Consider the following 16625-nt stretch of genomic DNA (forward strand, 5'->3'; position numbering starts at 1 on the left):
TGGAATTTCCTGCGACAGAACATTTAGAAAGATGCCAGCTTGCTTCTTTGAAGCCAGCATGTGTTCTCATGCCTGGGCTTTCTTTGGCAAATCACAGGCATTTTCCATGTGAAAGCTGTCGCTGTATGTTTTTGTTTGATTTCATTAACTTCTGTGGCACCGTGTGTATAAAGGTTTAAGATCCTGCGGTGGCCACATAAGGCAAAAATTCACGGGAGTGCTGTTGAGCTCCGAAGTCACACTTGAGCCCTTTGAAAGTGAGATGCTGGCCATTAAGTGGGTAAATAATTCCCAGTGTCACTGCGGTCTCCCTTCTTTCTTATCTGTAATTTAGAGGTCACTCCTTAGGGAATCCCTAAGTCTCTCAGCTTTGAGTGGTCACAAAGCCAGTGGGGCTTGATTTTAGCTGTTTGTCAATGACCTGAATAAACCACTAGGGGGCGCAAGAGGACGGGATGACTAAGGGCCTTACCCCAGAAGGGGAAATGTCTGCTTCCAGAGCTTGAGAGGTGTAGTCCATGCTCTTTTCTTTTCGACCTTCCCTGTTCGTGGCTTTATTAGCCAACATTTAAAATGAGGTTGGAATGAGTCACTTTCCCTTTTGATTTCTAAATGCCAAAAGTTACTTCTTAAGTCACAGCTATGAAATGTCCTCTGGCTAAGTCTGTGTCCTGGATTTGTCTAACGTGGTGTGTGTGTGTGTGTGTGTGTGTGTGTGTGTGTTGTTGTTGTTGTTGTTGCTGTTGTTGTTGTTATTGTTGCTGTTTCTTGTTTATTTCTTAGTGTATAATGAATTTGCGCGTCATCCTTGCTTAGGGCCCATTCTAACTATCTGTTACTCCTGTTTTTAGTGTTAACTGTTTCTGAAGGATGGCAGAGTGCTTGAAACACTTAACAACAACAACAGCAGCAGCAGCAAGCTATTTCTAAAGACATGAGTTAGGAACATTGTTCTGAGTGGTGGAAGCCATGTTCCTATATCCCTGTGGAAGTCAGGAGTCCTTCTGCAGAAAGGTTAGCTCAGGCTATTTCTCTTCCCTCTCTTCCACTCCCACCCTTTGCCTCAGGCTGCTGGGCCAGCTTCCGGTAGTCCAGCCTGGGCCTACTTGGGCTACTTTAGACTTGGCACCAAACCAGAGAATGGAGGTTTTCCGGGTGATTCAGAAACTTCTCCTGGGCTGGGGTGGGACTTTCAAGGAGCCCAAAACAATGCTCAAACGCATTTTTTTTTCCAGAGAAATACTTGACAAGATTGGAAAAGCACCTACAGTCTTAGAATTCAGGGCATGCTGGGGACGTGCAGATAGGAAGAGGATTACTGTACCTCGTGTCTTCTATAACTTCATCTATCAGCTTCAGCCACACCTCCGCCAACTGGTTTGCAGGAATTTTACCCTGGATCCCTGATTTTACAGCCTCTATGTTTGATTGCTGAAGAATCAAGAAAGAGGAGAGATAATTGTGTAATTCTGCCATTATGTCCAAGAAAGTGTTATTTCCAAGGCAGGGTAGAGGGTGAGTAGAGGGGTAGGGACATAAAAAGATTTCGTTACAGAAAGCCAGAGGGCTTTGTTCTCACTCACTGATACTTACCATAGCCTCGTGCTATTTACTTTTATTCAAAATGCAATCAACACTGATAAGTTTAAGCAATAGAGAAAGCCTTGTCTTGTATTTTGACCTTTGGAACTATGTAAATATTTTATGTACTCCAAAAATAAACAGGAAGAAACCATCAGGAATAGGTGAGGGAACCCTCAAAAGGATATATATGTAAATAGTATGGACTCAGTTATATTTCAGATGGACAGTTGAACTAACCCACACGTAACCTTTGGAAACAGCATTTTAACTATCTGTCCTTAGTTTCAAGGCAAAGGCAACCCAACTGCATCAAACATGAATCATTGTGAACTTGTTCACAGTGGTGGACGTAGGGAGTTTAAGTTTGAACAAATCAACCATTACAGTTAGGATGGCAGAAGCTGGAATCTCACTGTAGGCAAGAGTTTTAATCTTACTACCAAGGTAAGTCCTTGGTGGTAGATTAAAATTGGAGGCACTGTTCTGGCCTTCAACATTTTAACAGATATAGAAATAAATATATGCATATATGTATGTATGTATATGCACATGCAAATGAGTGTGACCGTGAACTTCTTGGTTGGCAAGGCCTATAAGCAACAATATAGCAGCAGCGTGAGCACTCTAGATCTTGTTTTTCAAATGTCACTTCCTATTAAAGGGACCACAGCATCTTAGAGAAACGGTTATTTCAGGGCTGGAGTTGAGAAAGTACAAGCTAAGCCCAGAACATGCTGATGTGCTCGAGTTGAGCATCTGCCAACAGAGAGGGGAAGGGAGTGCCCGCTAGGCCTAGCCAAAGTCCTGGTCATGGAAAGCCACTCTCTTTGTCACGACTAGGCCTGAACTCAGACAATTTGGTCAGTGGAGGGAGATGATAAGGAGAATCAGGGCAAGAAACCCCCCCGAGGAATGGCCCCAACATAATTAGAAGTTTGGCCAGTTCTCCACCAACTCCCTTGAGGAAGGAAAATGAAAACTAATAAAAAAAATATAGTATTTTGGGCTGGAGAGATGCCTCGATAGTTAAGAGCACTGACTACTCTTCCAGAGGTCCTGAGTCCATCAATTCCCAGCAACCACATGGTGGCCCACAACCGTCTGTAATGGGATCCAATGCCCTCTTCTGGTGTGTCTGAAGAGAGTGGCAGTGTATTCATAAACATAAAATAAATAAATCTAAAAAATATTTCATGTCAATTTCAACTTTATTTTTACAAATATTAATTTTAAATTTTATAAATTAAAACCTATAAATTTTAATTTAATTTTTTTCATTTTTTAATTCTATATGCACGAGTGTTTTGCCAACATGTATGTCTGTGCACCACACATATGCCTGGTGCTTTTGGAAGCCAAAAAAAGAGCAACAGATCCCTTGGAATGGGAGCTATAGGTGATTTTGAGCTGCCATGTGAGTTCCAGGAAGAGAACCCAGGTCCTCTGGAAGAGAAGCAAATGTTCTTAGTCACAGAACTGTCTATCTATTCCCCTCCATTTCACCTTTACGAAATGGGAAATTACACTGAAGTTCAATTATCCTTCTATATTGGTGCTCCCACCCCCGACACCTGGAGGCCTTTTATTTGTAAGTATGTTTGCCTCGTCATGGTCTGCGGCACTCCCTGGGGCTGTCAGCACGATGAAACCAAGTGATGGGTTTGAGCTGCATGTTCAATCTGGGGCTGATCACCCCACACTCATGATCACTCGCTGCCTGTGAGGTTCAGGACGATCTGCCCAGATCTGTAGTCATCAATGATTTCAAATTCCCCAATGCAACCATGCCCCTCACCACAGACAGAAGCCAGACTGTGACTTTGGAACCTAATAAAGACCTGGCACGTGCCTTGTTGCTATTCTTGAGGGCATCAGCCAGGACATTCACATGCACCATTTTGGTGAAAAAGAAAAGTGGTAGAAATATATATATCTTTGATATAAAGCTGCCTGTATATAAAAAAGCAATAATTTTTTTGTTATGGAGTTTTTCATCAGATATTTTCTTATATATCTTGGTCTATCATTTATAAAAATGATATTAATATAAACTGAAATTATTTTATTAATGTATTTTAATCACATATTAATGAGATTAATGTGATATTTCCATACATATGAGATGGATTGATTATGTTCAAACACCTTTTTCCCCCACACTCTAAATTAACATTAATGCTGAATGGATTTTTATAGAAGTAACTTAGTATCTTAAATTAAGTAGAAATGTCCCAAATGTGGCACCTTTCTCCTCACTGTTGTAGCCTACCAATGTCAAGAAGACGATCAATCACATGCCTGCTCTTATGCAGGTCTACCAAAGGGACCCCCACCCCAACCAGAGGGACCCCCACCCCAACCTCCTCCAGGCTTCAGAGGAGTTCCCCGAGTCTGAAGCAAGAGCAGAGACTGGCAGCCCTGGTTCTTCCCATAGCAGAGACTATCTCTGTAATAAGAGCAAAGTTGTACAAGTTGCACCCGGCTACTGGAACAAAGCATCCTTTATATGCAAATCCTCTGCCCAGCCTTCTACATCCTCCCGTCTTTCTCAGTAAGAAAGCCTTTCTCCTGGCATGTGCTCACACAAACGTAAGACTAGACTTCCTCGTGGTGGGTGTGGCTGTAGGACTGGAATTCTGGTGAATGGAAAGTGAGCAGAAATCTGGGTATGACGTCCTAATTTTCCCTAATGAGGGGCTCTTGTCACCTTCTCATGTGTTTTCCTCCCTTTAGGCTGGAGGGTGGATGTCCTAGTGAGTTGTCTCTAAGGGATGGACTGAGGTAACTCCTTAGTTCCTTAGTAAAGGTTAGGACAGCCATGGGGAAAGAGTGGGCACCAGTACCGGTGAACTTCTACAAGTTCTGGACCATTTCCTCAGTTGTTACTGAATTGCTCTATTGTTGACCATTGTGTGTTTAAGATCTTGTGCTACAGTTGCCAAGCTTGTATATTACCTACCCCGTGCTTACCTTACTGTCTGCGAAAAGGAAATGCTGGACAGATAACTCACCAGCCGTTCTGCCATGACTAGGAGAGTGTTCACTGCATCCAGGCGGTGACTAATATCCTCCCAGTAGGAAGTCAGGGTGACCACGGGCTTCGTGTGGGCCCAAGGTAAGTAGTAATAGTAGTTCCCTGGTAAGGAGTGTCAGGAGTCAGTGAACAGGGACACTTGAAAAGGACAGCATATTTGTTACATAGATGTGTGAACAGAGCTACCCATTAATCCACAGGCCCGGGGAATGGTCTTGGCTAAGGTTTGTTTGCTGTTTGGGGAGCTGGAGATTAAACCCAGAGCCTCATACAAGCTAGGACAGTTCTCTACTGCTGAGCCACACCCGGGCGCTATTCTGACTCATCAATTTTAATCAGGCAAGCAACAGAGAATAGATGCTTTATTCTTTTATTTTGTGAACCTTTCTAAAACACCAGCACAGGGAGGACAACCATCTTAGGAACAATTTGTGGTTCAGGATCACACAGCTGAGCACCCATGATGGTTACATCATATGGCATGGTAGAATGCAGAGCACTGGAGGTTAGACTCACTGTTTCTCTGTGGAACTGTGCTTTTAAATGATTGCTTTTGCTGAAAGAAGAGCAGTCCCGCCCCACACCCTGTTCTTCGCAAACCTCGGCTGCCCACATGGGGTTGGCATGACTCGGAGGCTTTCTGTAATTAAGACTAAATGCCTCACATTTTCTGGGGCATTTTATGTCTTAAATTTGCTCATACAAAAAAATTTAGATAAAAATATAGCAGTCCTGTTGGGCTGTTTATGTGTACCGGGCCATATACACAAACATACAATTAAAAAGAGAAACAAAATCTTTTAAAAGAGAGCTGGGTGACAGGACTGGGTGAGCACTGGTGAGAATCAGCCTGGCTTTTCCAGTGTCTGAGCCAGAGTGCCACCATTGTCAACCACCGAATCTAAGGGGGATTTGCAGTTGGTTGGGGTGCAGCTGCTTTAGGGAGTGTGGTATTTAGTGGGGTCATCATCTTGGGATTTTATGAGCTCTTGTGTCCAGCCTGGGACACTGTTCCACAGATTTAGCAACTATTATGGGTACCTAAAATCCAATGCTCTTTCTTAAATTGACTAATGAGATGCTGAGGATAATGGCCCTCGGAGCGAAAATACAGTATATGCTTCTTGTCCTGGGGTGTGCCCTCTGTACGCATGAATAAGAGAGAACTTCACACCAGTCTTACCGTCAAATACTGCACGGCTGTATTGAGTGGTTGATGCCAAAGGTTTACAGGTTGCATCAAACTTGTTGCCATAGTTCCCAATGCTGACTTCAAACTGAATGGCCTCACCAACATCTTGCAACATGGTGGCTGAATGGAACACGGCGGACAGGCTATACTTCCGCCTTCGCTGGTACTTCTGAAAAGTAGGAATAGACATAAGGTTCAGTACAACTTCATGTGCCTGTATCTGTATGTGGATTCCCAGCAGATGAAGTGCTAAGGCTAGTTGATTAGTGCTGTACTAAATTCCACAGGGCTATGTTCTTGGATCAGTCAACTCTCCTTCTCATGTAGGTGGGCAGAGACTAAAGTAGTAGGATTATCACCATGGAAATGATTGACAGAGGGGGAAAACTATGTGTCTACAAGTCATGCTTCAAACAAGTTACATTGCTATTGAATAGGGCGAGAACTCATAACAACTTAAATAAGTCTCAGTGTAAGCATAGGAAAGGGGACGGTTTTATTTTATTATTACTTACTTTGCTGGTGATTAATCTCAGACCTTTCAACGTGCTAGGCAAGCACTCTACTAGAGCAATATATCCCCTGCTCTAAACAGATATATTTAAAATGAATTCATTCAATAAATACTTTTTAATATTGATGCACATGAAGATGGTCTGGAAAAATATAACAGCAATACTATCATAGAAGGCAGAGAGAGATGGCAACTTTATTTCCTGGCTTATACATGTTTGATATTTTGAGTCACCTAAGTATTAATTTTCTAATCAAAAATAACAATAAAGATTTTAATTTTCAATTAAAAAAATGAGTGAATTATATTTTCTCTCTTTCTCGCTTCCACCCTCAGTTTCTCTCTGTCTCTCTGTCTGTCTCTGTCTCTCTTTCTCCCCTTGAGTAACTTGACTGATCCTTTCTTTCTCTTTCAATCTATACCATGGCCTTTATTCAATTGAATGGATCACAAATCGTGGGTGGAGCTCACTTGTATGAGGCAAAAAAAATTTGGATACCTATTTACAGAGATATCCAGACAATGGCCTTTAAAACATCCAAAAACACAAAACTAAACTAAAGCGACATTCTCTTTATTTATTAAGCATAACCAGACATAATTATTTGCAAGCTTTTCCTTTCTTGCTGATGCTTTTTTGAGCTGTTACAGCAGTCATTCCCATTCCCCAGGGCTCCGGAGGGGGTCTCTACTTTACATCACTTAATGAAGTACTTGAGAAAAAGTCTGTTAAAGGGAGAGCCTTCCCATGCATCTTACCTACCGCAGCAATGGGAAGTCCTCTGTCCCCTCTCAGTATCAAAAGACACTTTCCCCCTCAATTCAATCAAAACCAAGCAAACATCTTGTTATCCTCTAGTCGTCCATCGTGGTTTATTTGTCACTGTGCTATTATTTGTTGAGAATGTATACAATGTATTTGTGTACTGTTCATCCCCCTTAACTCCTCCCAGGTCCTATGGCTTTATTTAAATTGTCTTTTTCTTTTGAAAACATGTTTGCTTTGTGTGTGTGTGTGTGTGTGTGTGTGTGTGTGTGTGTGTGCGCGCGCGCGCGCGCCTGAGTGCCTTGTATGTATGTGAACCAAGTCTTTGCAGGAGCCACAGGGGTCATAAAAGCGTTGGGCACCCTAAAACTGGAATTACAGACAGTTGTAAGTCCTCATATGTGTAGTAATAATCAAACCCTCTGAAAGAGCAGTAAGTGATCCTAAATGCTGAGTCGTCTCTCCAGCCCTCTGACCCCTGAACCAATGCTCTTTTCCTAACAAAACATAAATGTATGTCTCCGTCACTATATAGAGGGCACTTTCCCCATTACACAAGAGATCAAGTAAATTTATATCACTGTGCTATAATCAATAACCACCCACCCAGGCCTAGAACTCTTTTCACATTACAAAGCTGACGTTCAAATAAAAACTCTCCATTTCTCCCTCCCTCCAGCCCCTGGCAGCTACCATTCTCTTTCTGCCTCTGGATTTGACTAGGCTAGCTTCTTTGACTGTGTGGTATGTAGTTATCCTGTGCTGTGTGTAATTCACTTAGCACAATGTCTTCTATATCATCCACGTTGTGGTACATATACTTCCCCCTTTCCCCAGTTCTATTTTGTTGTATGAAAACACTTCATTTGTTCATCCAGTCACCAAGTGATGGACACACACGCAGCTTCCACCTTTTGGCTATGATGAACAACACTGGGTGTGCACGTTCCTGCTTCCAAACCCTTTGAGTCTGCACTCAGAAGTGCAACTGCTAGATTCTATAGTGATTCTATTTTTATTTTATGGGGTCTGCTTTAAGAACATGTTTTGTTCTGTTTCGTTGTGAGACGAGCTCTCACTATGCCTTGGCTGGCTTTGAAATCACAACCTTCTTGGTTCAGTCTCTAGGTGCTGGTATTATAAATATGCCTTGTCATGCCTGGCTGTCGTGAGAACTTTTATCATCTTGTAGTCTTGTAGAGGTAGAAAGAGAAGGGAACAGTCCCCTAGATAGCTCATGGCTGTGAAGTCGCCATTTTGGTGAAAGGCGATTTTCTTATAGCAGATAGAGCAGAGCCCTCTAAGAAGGTTCTGTCAGAAACTCCTCTGAGCCCTTGAAGAATTCTTTCTAAATCGCTGGCTGCAGCCTCAGCTTCACTTTCCATTTTAGTCATAATTTTATATGCAACATAACTTCTCCTTTATAAAGTACTAAGCATGATTTAAGAAAAGGGAAGTTGGTTTTTTTTTTTTTTTAAAGGAAACATAGTTTGGGCCCTGAGTCTGTGAGACACCTCCCCACACCACCACCACCACCACCACCACCACCACCGTAAATGTGAGCCCATCACCGTGCATGAGGTGGGGTTCTGGGCAGATCTAAAAGAAAAAAGGAGTTGATCATGACAGTCACCTTGTCCTGCTTTATGAGGAAGCCATAATAAAAGTATGACTAATACAAATAACTTCCTTCTTTTAAGTCCTTAGAAAATTCACATTTATGCTTCCAATTCCCCCAGTATTCTTGAATCATGGGTAATTGGGGGGCTTCATTGCACGCACAACTCAGCAGCAGAAGGCTCCCGATAAATGGCTTCAGTGTCCCCAGCTCCTCCAGGGCCAAAGCAGTGGACTAAGCTAGGGAAGCTTTTAAGAGTAAATATCCAGGCTTAAGCTCCCCAGGAAACTGGTGCGACCAGCCACCACAAGCTCCTGCTACTACGCCTTCCTTACCATGATGGAACGTACTCTTGAACTGTAAGCCAAAATGAACCCCTCTTTTCTAAAGTTGCCTTTGTCCAGTATTTTGTCACAGCAACAGAAACAAACAAACAAACAAAACACCCCGAACCTAATACAGGTTCCAGAAGGAAGGACTGTGATTGATATGGTACTTATCAATTACACCAGGGTCCACAGAGAACAAAGAAAGAGCACGGGGTACTCACTGAGTCGGGAAGACTGCATCTGCCTAAGTCTGCCCTGCACACAGACATCCAAGCCAAGATTCCATCAGAAACCCTGAGATGTTCTCATGCAACGCCCACACAGTTGTCCACAGAAGCCTTCCCAGGTTCCTCACCCTAATCACCACGGTAGTGCCCTAATTCCTAACCCTTTCACTCTGGAGGTTAGATTTGAACATATGACTTCTGGGGTGACAAAAACGCTCAGACCGTACTAACTTACAAGGTCTGTCTTCCTGAGATCATAGCGATTCTCTGACTACAAGAGCCTCATCACATTTTGGGATATCCCCAGGAATTATAACAAAGTAACTGAAAATTAGAGGTAGGTGGACAATTTCTGATCTTAATGCAGAGTTGCTGCACCTGTGTTGGGATTAATGGAGCACAGAGTCTCACTCTCTCTGCTGAGCATGCCCTGTGCTTGAGTCGGTGTACTGGAGCATGGGGAGTGTATTTATATACTCGCCTTTGAGGATACTTGATTTAAAGTCTCAGCTTAGCACAGCCATGCCATACTATACACCAAGAGACAGGGATACCTCAGGAGTAATCAAAACCTAAATCCAAGAACAGTGCTATGGCATTTACTGGAGAATACATGCATACATACATAAATGTATACATACACATATATATCTGGGGTTAGGGAGGACTAGAAATTTCTTTTTTTTTCTTTTTTTTAATTAGGTATTTTCCTCATTTACATTTTCAATGCTATCCCAAAGGTCCCCCATACCCACCCCCTAGAAATTTCTTAACAGTTATCTCTTAATGGCTTATTATAATAGCCTGTGAACCTGCTTTAAGAGATTGGCTAAGTCTTAGAAAAACTGTAAGCAGTTCTAGATTCTAGAGGCAGACGTGTGAATGAACATTCAAGACAGATCACACATCCTTCTTTTGGGTAATCTTCATGGGTGGGTTTAAAAGCAAATGTCTACTATAGTTCTTTTACTATTTATATTACCCAAATTGAATCATTCTATATGGTAACATAAACTTCCAGGGCAGCAGTTTTGCCCAGGCTATGATCTTTGCTAACTTGCTTTTTTCCCCCTGTGTACAGTTGTGCCCTATGCCTTGTTCCCAGAAGAGACAAAGTGAGGGGTGAAGAGAAAGGCAACCTATATTGAAATTGGTGCAACCCAAAGGCTGAGCTCTAGATGTCCCAAACCCCAATCGTGTATGATGGGTAAGTCTACCAGTACTGCTTTAGGTACTAGCCTGACCTAATCATCCTAGTGGAAGTCAGTGAACACGGCCATGGAGCGTCGGGGAGAGAAGAGTCTCGGCTACAATGAGTAGCTATTCTTCCTGTTGGTCATCCTAAAAGGGGTCAGATTTTATAACTGCCAGACATTAGTTGACTTCAAGGAAGAAAACTGTCCTGGCTCAGCTGAGAGCTTGTGAGAGCTGGGCCTGAAAGCTGAGATAAGAATGTGTTCAAGGCACTAACCGGGCCAAGCCATAAGAAGGCAGGTTGGAAACAGACAGGAAGGCTGAGAGACAGAGAGCTGTCTGAGCTCATGTCTCTGAGAGCAGCCACTTCGTGTCAGCCCTCCTACTGTTCACTTGATTCAGAGCTGACATCTTTGTAAAGTTGCTGCTTAGTTTCTCTACAACACCGGAAATGTTCAGTTCCAGGAATGGAGGATGTAGCAGCCTGAGAGAGTTGGTGGCCCAGGGCAATCTAGAACAAGCCAGGAGAGGCCCTGGGCGGAGGAGTGTCTGTGAGTCAGTTGCTCTCCCAAACAGTTCAGATGTGTGTGTCTCAAGAATGGTGACCTGAGAGTCTTGGAAACAGAGAGGTGAACTTAGAAGACTTCCTGTCTTGAAGGAAAAAGAGACTTAGAGCCATTGTAATGTCAGCAGGAAGCAGGCATGTCCTTATCGCTATGAAACCGGAGATGTAGCAGCCGCCTGTGAAAGTGGGAATAGGGTAACTCTGGTACATAAGCCATCTAAGGGAAGGGCTCTTCCTCACAACCTCAACCTCTCCATCCAAGGGGACTGTCTGGGCACTCTGTTCTTATGAATATATATATTGACTGGATTAACAAATCGAGAAGATTAATCACACCTATGGGAATTTCTCCGTGTTTCCAGAGACATGAGTTCTTGGATATCACTAATGGATTATCCCTTGCTGAATTTATATCATGATGGCACTGTCAAGAGTTGGTGACAGTAAGAGGTGCAGGAAGCAGGTCACAAAGGACTGTAAGATACTGGCATCTTTTTCTGTTCCCTCTCTCTGTTACCTATCCATATGGAGGTAGCCCCTTAGCTGCACACGCCTTCCATAATCCTGTTCTATCCAGTTTACATGGGACTGTACAACCATGGACATGAACCTACAGAAATAGTGAGCCAAAATGAATCCTTTGGCCCTGAAGTTGTCTATCCTTCAATTTTGGTCAGAGTACCAAAAGTTAATATACCAGTTAACATCTAAGTGGCTGAAGCAAGCCTCATTATCTTCATAGAGCTGTCATGGCTATATCAAGGGAACGTTGGAGGGACTTACTATGAAGCAGATCTTTCTCCGAGTCTCCCACAGATGACTCTTAGTCCCTCCAATCCCTTCCATCCCAGGCTATGTTCACACTGACATTTACCTCAACAACCAGAAGGTCATCACTGGAAATGGGCTCCAGCTTCTTTTCTGGTGGTTTCTTTTCAAGGAACGTGTTCAGTTCCACGAAGATCCTGCCTCTGTAGGCCACCCCTTCTCCCTGAAACCCAAGAACACAAAATTATTCCCGTAGACAGGGACCACAGCCGGAGAACCTCTGTGTATCAAATCAGGCTAACACTACTTTAACACACAAGTCTTTAATATCTAAAGGAAGAGTCATTTACTTTCAGATGGATTCCAAATGATGTCATGAGATGCTCGGATAGAAAAGGCTCTTAGCTTGACTAAGGCTGGAGCCCTTGAAGCTGTATTCTGGAGCTGGAAGGAGTTTCTGAAGCAGGGTGGTGAAGGAGAAGGGGCTCCAAGTCTCCTCCATCTCAGTTCATGGGAACAATCCTGCATTTTTGTCTATTTACTAACTTGGATCCCTTTCTCTTCTTCTCATAATAAAGAAACTCACATGTGCCAACCAGACAAGTCTCAGAATGGTCAGGAGGCAAAAGATCAAGATGCTCTGGGTATGCTAAAATACAGAAGTCAAGAGTAGATCCTCCTCCCACCCCACTCAACAGTGGTTGTCCATAGAATCTCCTAGAGAGAAATAGAAGGCTCCCAAGTCCTTGTCTGTCTTCACTGTCCCCTACCCACAGCTTTCTCTCTATTATAATATTTTTTGAGCACTAGGGGAGGGGGTGTAAATAACCAAAATACATTTAACTTCTAGTGTAGTCAAAAGAGACTTTCCCATCTGTGAGATGATGTTCCAGCACAGCTCAGGGTCTCCAGTCATGTTATCACTGCAGATCCTGGACCATGCATTGGAGAAGGAGGCCAGCATTGGCCGTCCACTTTGCTGATGTTTTCGGTTAATGTAAAGTTGAAGAGTGACCGGCTGTGGGATGCCACTTATCCCATTGTTTTACTCGGTCACCAGGATCCTTTTCCTTTTCTTAGACAGAATCTTGTTATGTGGCTCTGGCTGACCGAGAACTCACTGTATAGACCTGGCTGGCTTCAAGCTCACAGAGATCTGCCTGCCTCTGCCTCCTGAGTGCTGAGATTAAAGGTGTGCACTGCTATGCGTGGCCTTCCAGGATCCTTTTTTTTATTCTTTAATTCTAAGGCTTAAGAAGGGTAGGGCTTCTCTCCTTTAACACTTTATCAGCTGAATGGTATGTCTGTGTTAGGGGTGGAGAATGTAAGTGCCTCTGGCATGAGATACTGATTACTGTTATAAGAAGGAATCCCAGGAACCAGGGGTCGTTAATCACAGCCCTAATTGATAAACCAACCTTTCCTGAGTTGAGCTCATCATAGGGATCTGGAAATCCTGTGTACTCTCTGGGGCTTCCGTAAAGGTTCAAATAACAAGGTCCGAATGTTGGGACAAACCCCACCTCTGTCTCTCCTGTAGTTGCTGAGACATAAACAGCACCATTAGATTTCAGGTCTTAATGTTCAAGCTATGGAAATAAATATTAGTTATTAGTCAGTTAGGTGAGATGAAGTTTTCCCTCTAGTTGGTGAATTAGTTGCATTAGTGAAAATTATGAACACTGTGGGACCTGCCGTATTTCTATTTTACTATTGCTTTAAAATATTAAACAAAAAAATTGAGATAATTCAGACAAACTTATATTTACAAAAAGAGTGCTACTTTAAAAAGGATCATAAGATTTTTAAAGTTGTTCACATTTTTTGCAAGTTTATAACTGACATATTAAATATTTATCATAGCTGGAGTAAAAGATATTGTTGTTTTAAGAAGTCATCTAAATGATGTATCAGATTTATTTAATATCATCTGTAAAGATGTCATTCAACCATAAGTAGTATTATAGGTGCCATTAAAAATACACTAGAAATTTAACTGTGTCAATGAGTTCCTTACAGTGGTAAGACTGTATCACTATTCTGAATTGTTAAACAGATTGCCATTCATTGCTTTCTCTCCCCAATGATCATTTGATAAACTCTGTCTTTGATACTTGGACTTGACAAGATTACCCCTCAATAAAGGGTACTGAGGACAATGCAAAGAAACAGCCAATCAAGAGGAAATAGGGGATACAAGAGTTTTCTCATCAAGCTGAATGGCTCCCAAGTGAAAGAAGGATGCCTTTTGCTCCAGAAAGCAGAGGTAGAAGCATCCTTGGGTGATACATGGAGGTCAAACTTTGGTTCACTAGTTTGATTTTATGTCTTTAACATTCAGAGGAGTAGCGTAGGTTGTTGGGTAGGAATAAAGGATTGAATCAGAGAATCTCAGAGAAAGAATGTTCATGTTAGAAGGTTGCTTAATGCCTGTGCTTCTCCAACTCAGAGCCCTCATCTAGAGGAACAATGGCATCTGCGTTAGAACTGTGATGGTCAGCATTGAGGAAACTTGCAAAAAACGGCAAGGACTGTACAAACCAAAGTGCATGGTAAGCTATCCGGTACTAGAGAGGTGTGAAAAATGGAAAGTATTCATATCTTCTAACCTAGAGATTCACATCGAAAGTGGGACAGAGATACTTCACACATTATCGAAACTATAGATTTAGTAGTGCCCTGCATCTCTACCCACTGAACATATGCAATAACAGAAAGTATTATATCTCACAAACAATTATTTGCGGTAAAGCGGCACAGGATGATGTGTCTCTAGATGAAAATATGCAACAGGGCACAAGGGCTGGCTATCGAATGTGCTTTAAATGTAGCCATGCAGGACCAACACACATTACTCATGAAACACTAACTCTCACCAAACGGTATTCGAGACACTGAAACATCAAGGAGAAGGCTTTAAGGCAATCAATATATATTCTTAGTAAGGTGTCAGAGGATAGGAAGCTATAGAAGACAGCAAAATTACAAAGCATAAACCTGTATATGATGCAGCCCCAGCTCCCGAGGATGAGAAATCTATGTAGTAAAAATATGATTGGTTAAAAACACACACACACACACACACACACACACACACACACAAACAAGAGAAACATGAAGAGTTTAAAACACACACAGCAAAGTTAATCGTGTTCTGTGCTGGATAAGCAGCCGAGCAGCAGCAAGGAATCCCCAGTTCACACCCAAATTCCACGGAGCCTGTTTAATGTGTGCTAGTCTTACCAGTTAACCGTCAACTGGCTCAAAGCCAGGTGAATAACCCAAACTTGCCTGCTTGAAAGAGCCCAGCATTTGAGAAGAGCTGGCTTCCCACAGCCACAGGAAGCAGGTGAAGTTACTGACACAGCATGCTTTTAATAAATCATTTACATGTCCCTAGCTGGAACCATGGTCAGAAAATGCAAGTTAATTTGGTTTGAGGCAATATAAGCAGACACCTGTAGTTAACTCTGGATTACATGACGCAGAGCATGGTTGTTTCTTTGTGTGCATGTGTGGTGGGAGGGGGCTTGGGGGAGTGGGAGGTTGAGGGGATAGGGGTCTGTTCCTTTTGTTTTGTGCCCTTAAATGAGGCTACCCATAGGACGGGTAATGGCAGAAATTCTCAAGAGAAGGGGGCTGAAACTGCCTGTAACAATTAAGTAAGAACACGTTTACCAGTATTTCTTGAACCGTTACAGTTAGATATTGTCTAGTGACTCTCCACTTTATAAGTGGGTTGGGTTGCTTTTACGCATTCTCTATACAGATATGGCACCTTTTACCCTCTACTGGTTCTCTTTAACCTACAGTGGGCACATCCATACTGCCCACTCAGCAAAAAGAGGCCCTGAGCACTCCCACCTTCCTTCTGTCTGCTCTTAATCTCTATTTTCTGTGCTTGTGTTTTACATTTCAGAAGGGTGCTGGCATTTGCATTCTGTTCCGAGCTGGGGATGTGGGTTTCAAAAAACAAAACAAATCATTCTTATGATATAGTAACCTCTTTAATACTTGTTTTCTGCAGAGAAAGGGGCCATACTTCTCTTTCCTTTGCTGAAGCTCCGCAGTCTTATGATCCCTTCAGCAGAGAATGTGCAGATGGGATCTCTTTCTGACTTCCAACTGTTGGCTTAAAGTAATGGCCCATGTGACGCTATGTTTGAACCATGCGTTTCTGTCTAACTCTTTGTTCTCCCCGAGATTTATAATTGTCTTTCTTTTTGACACCTTAAGATATGAAGCTGGTGTCTTCTTTGTCCTATCTCTGGATCTTCCGGGTTCGTGACATTGGTTGGGATTGATACTATTTCCTTCTTATTTTACATGTATTAGCGTTTTGGTCTGCATGTGTGTATATGTGTTGGTCACATATATACAGTGCCTGCAGAAGCCTTAAAAAAGGCATCAGAGCCCCTAAAACAGGAGTTATGGATGGTTGTAAGCCATGTTGAGGTCTACTCGAAATACCATAGCAGTAAGTGTCTTTAATCACTGAGCCATCTCTCCTCCCCCGTACATCTCTCCTCCCCCTCTTCAGACATTTATGCTCCAAAGTTTTATTCTAAATTACTTCACTTTACCCAATATGTTTAATATACTGGCCCTTGCAAAACTCAAGCTACAGGTAATAATATGCTTATGATCATTTTATTATTATTATAATATAATGTATTATATTATAATACAATCTATCATAAACAGCTCCTGGCAAAAAGGTTTTGGATGGGAGCAAGAGAGATGAAAATGTATAACTTCTTATTTGTTTCTGTCGTTAGTTATTGTGCTGTTTATCACCAAAACATCATTGGCCAGGCTCACTGGGCTCACTGTG

General features: G+C 42.4%; 1 protein-coding gene across 4 annotated transcripts in view; it reads right to left on the reverse strand.

Annotated features, from left to right (window-relative positions):
- The window catches only part of Myof (myoferlin), a 144542-nt gene that overhangs the window by 56083 nt on the left and 71834 nt on the right, over positions 1 to 16625 (reverse strand). For 2 of the 4 annotated variants that reach the window (NM_001302140.1, XM_006526994.1), the window contains exons 17-22: positions 14789 to 14827; positions 13210 to 13334; positions 11898 to 12014; positions 5802 to 5979; positions 4596 to 4720; positions 1325 to 1431 (exon numbers count right to left, since the gene is read on the reverse strand). In NM_001302140.1, coding sequence (NP_001289069.1) covers positions 1325 to 1431; positions 4596 to 4720; positions 5802 to 5979; positions 11898 to 12014; positions 13210 to 13334; positions 14789 to 14827 — 691 coding nt within the window. The remainder of the gene's footprint in view (positions 1 to 1324; positions 1432 to 4595; positions 4721 to 5801; positions 5980 to 11897; positions 12015 to 13209; positions 13335 to 14788; positions 14828 to 16625) is intronic. The other 2 variants (NM_001099634.1, XM_006526995.1) reach the window with 1 other exon arrangement.

Source organism: Mus musculus, chromosome 19 (genome assembly GCF_000001635.26).
Source record: "Mus musculus strain C57BL/6J chromosome 19, GRCm38.p6 C57BL/6J".
Taxonomy (NCBI): domain Eukaryota; kingdom Metazoa; phylum Chordata; class Mammalia; order Rodentia; family Muridae; genus Mus; species Mus musculus.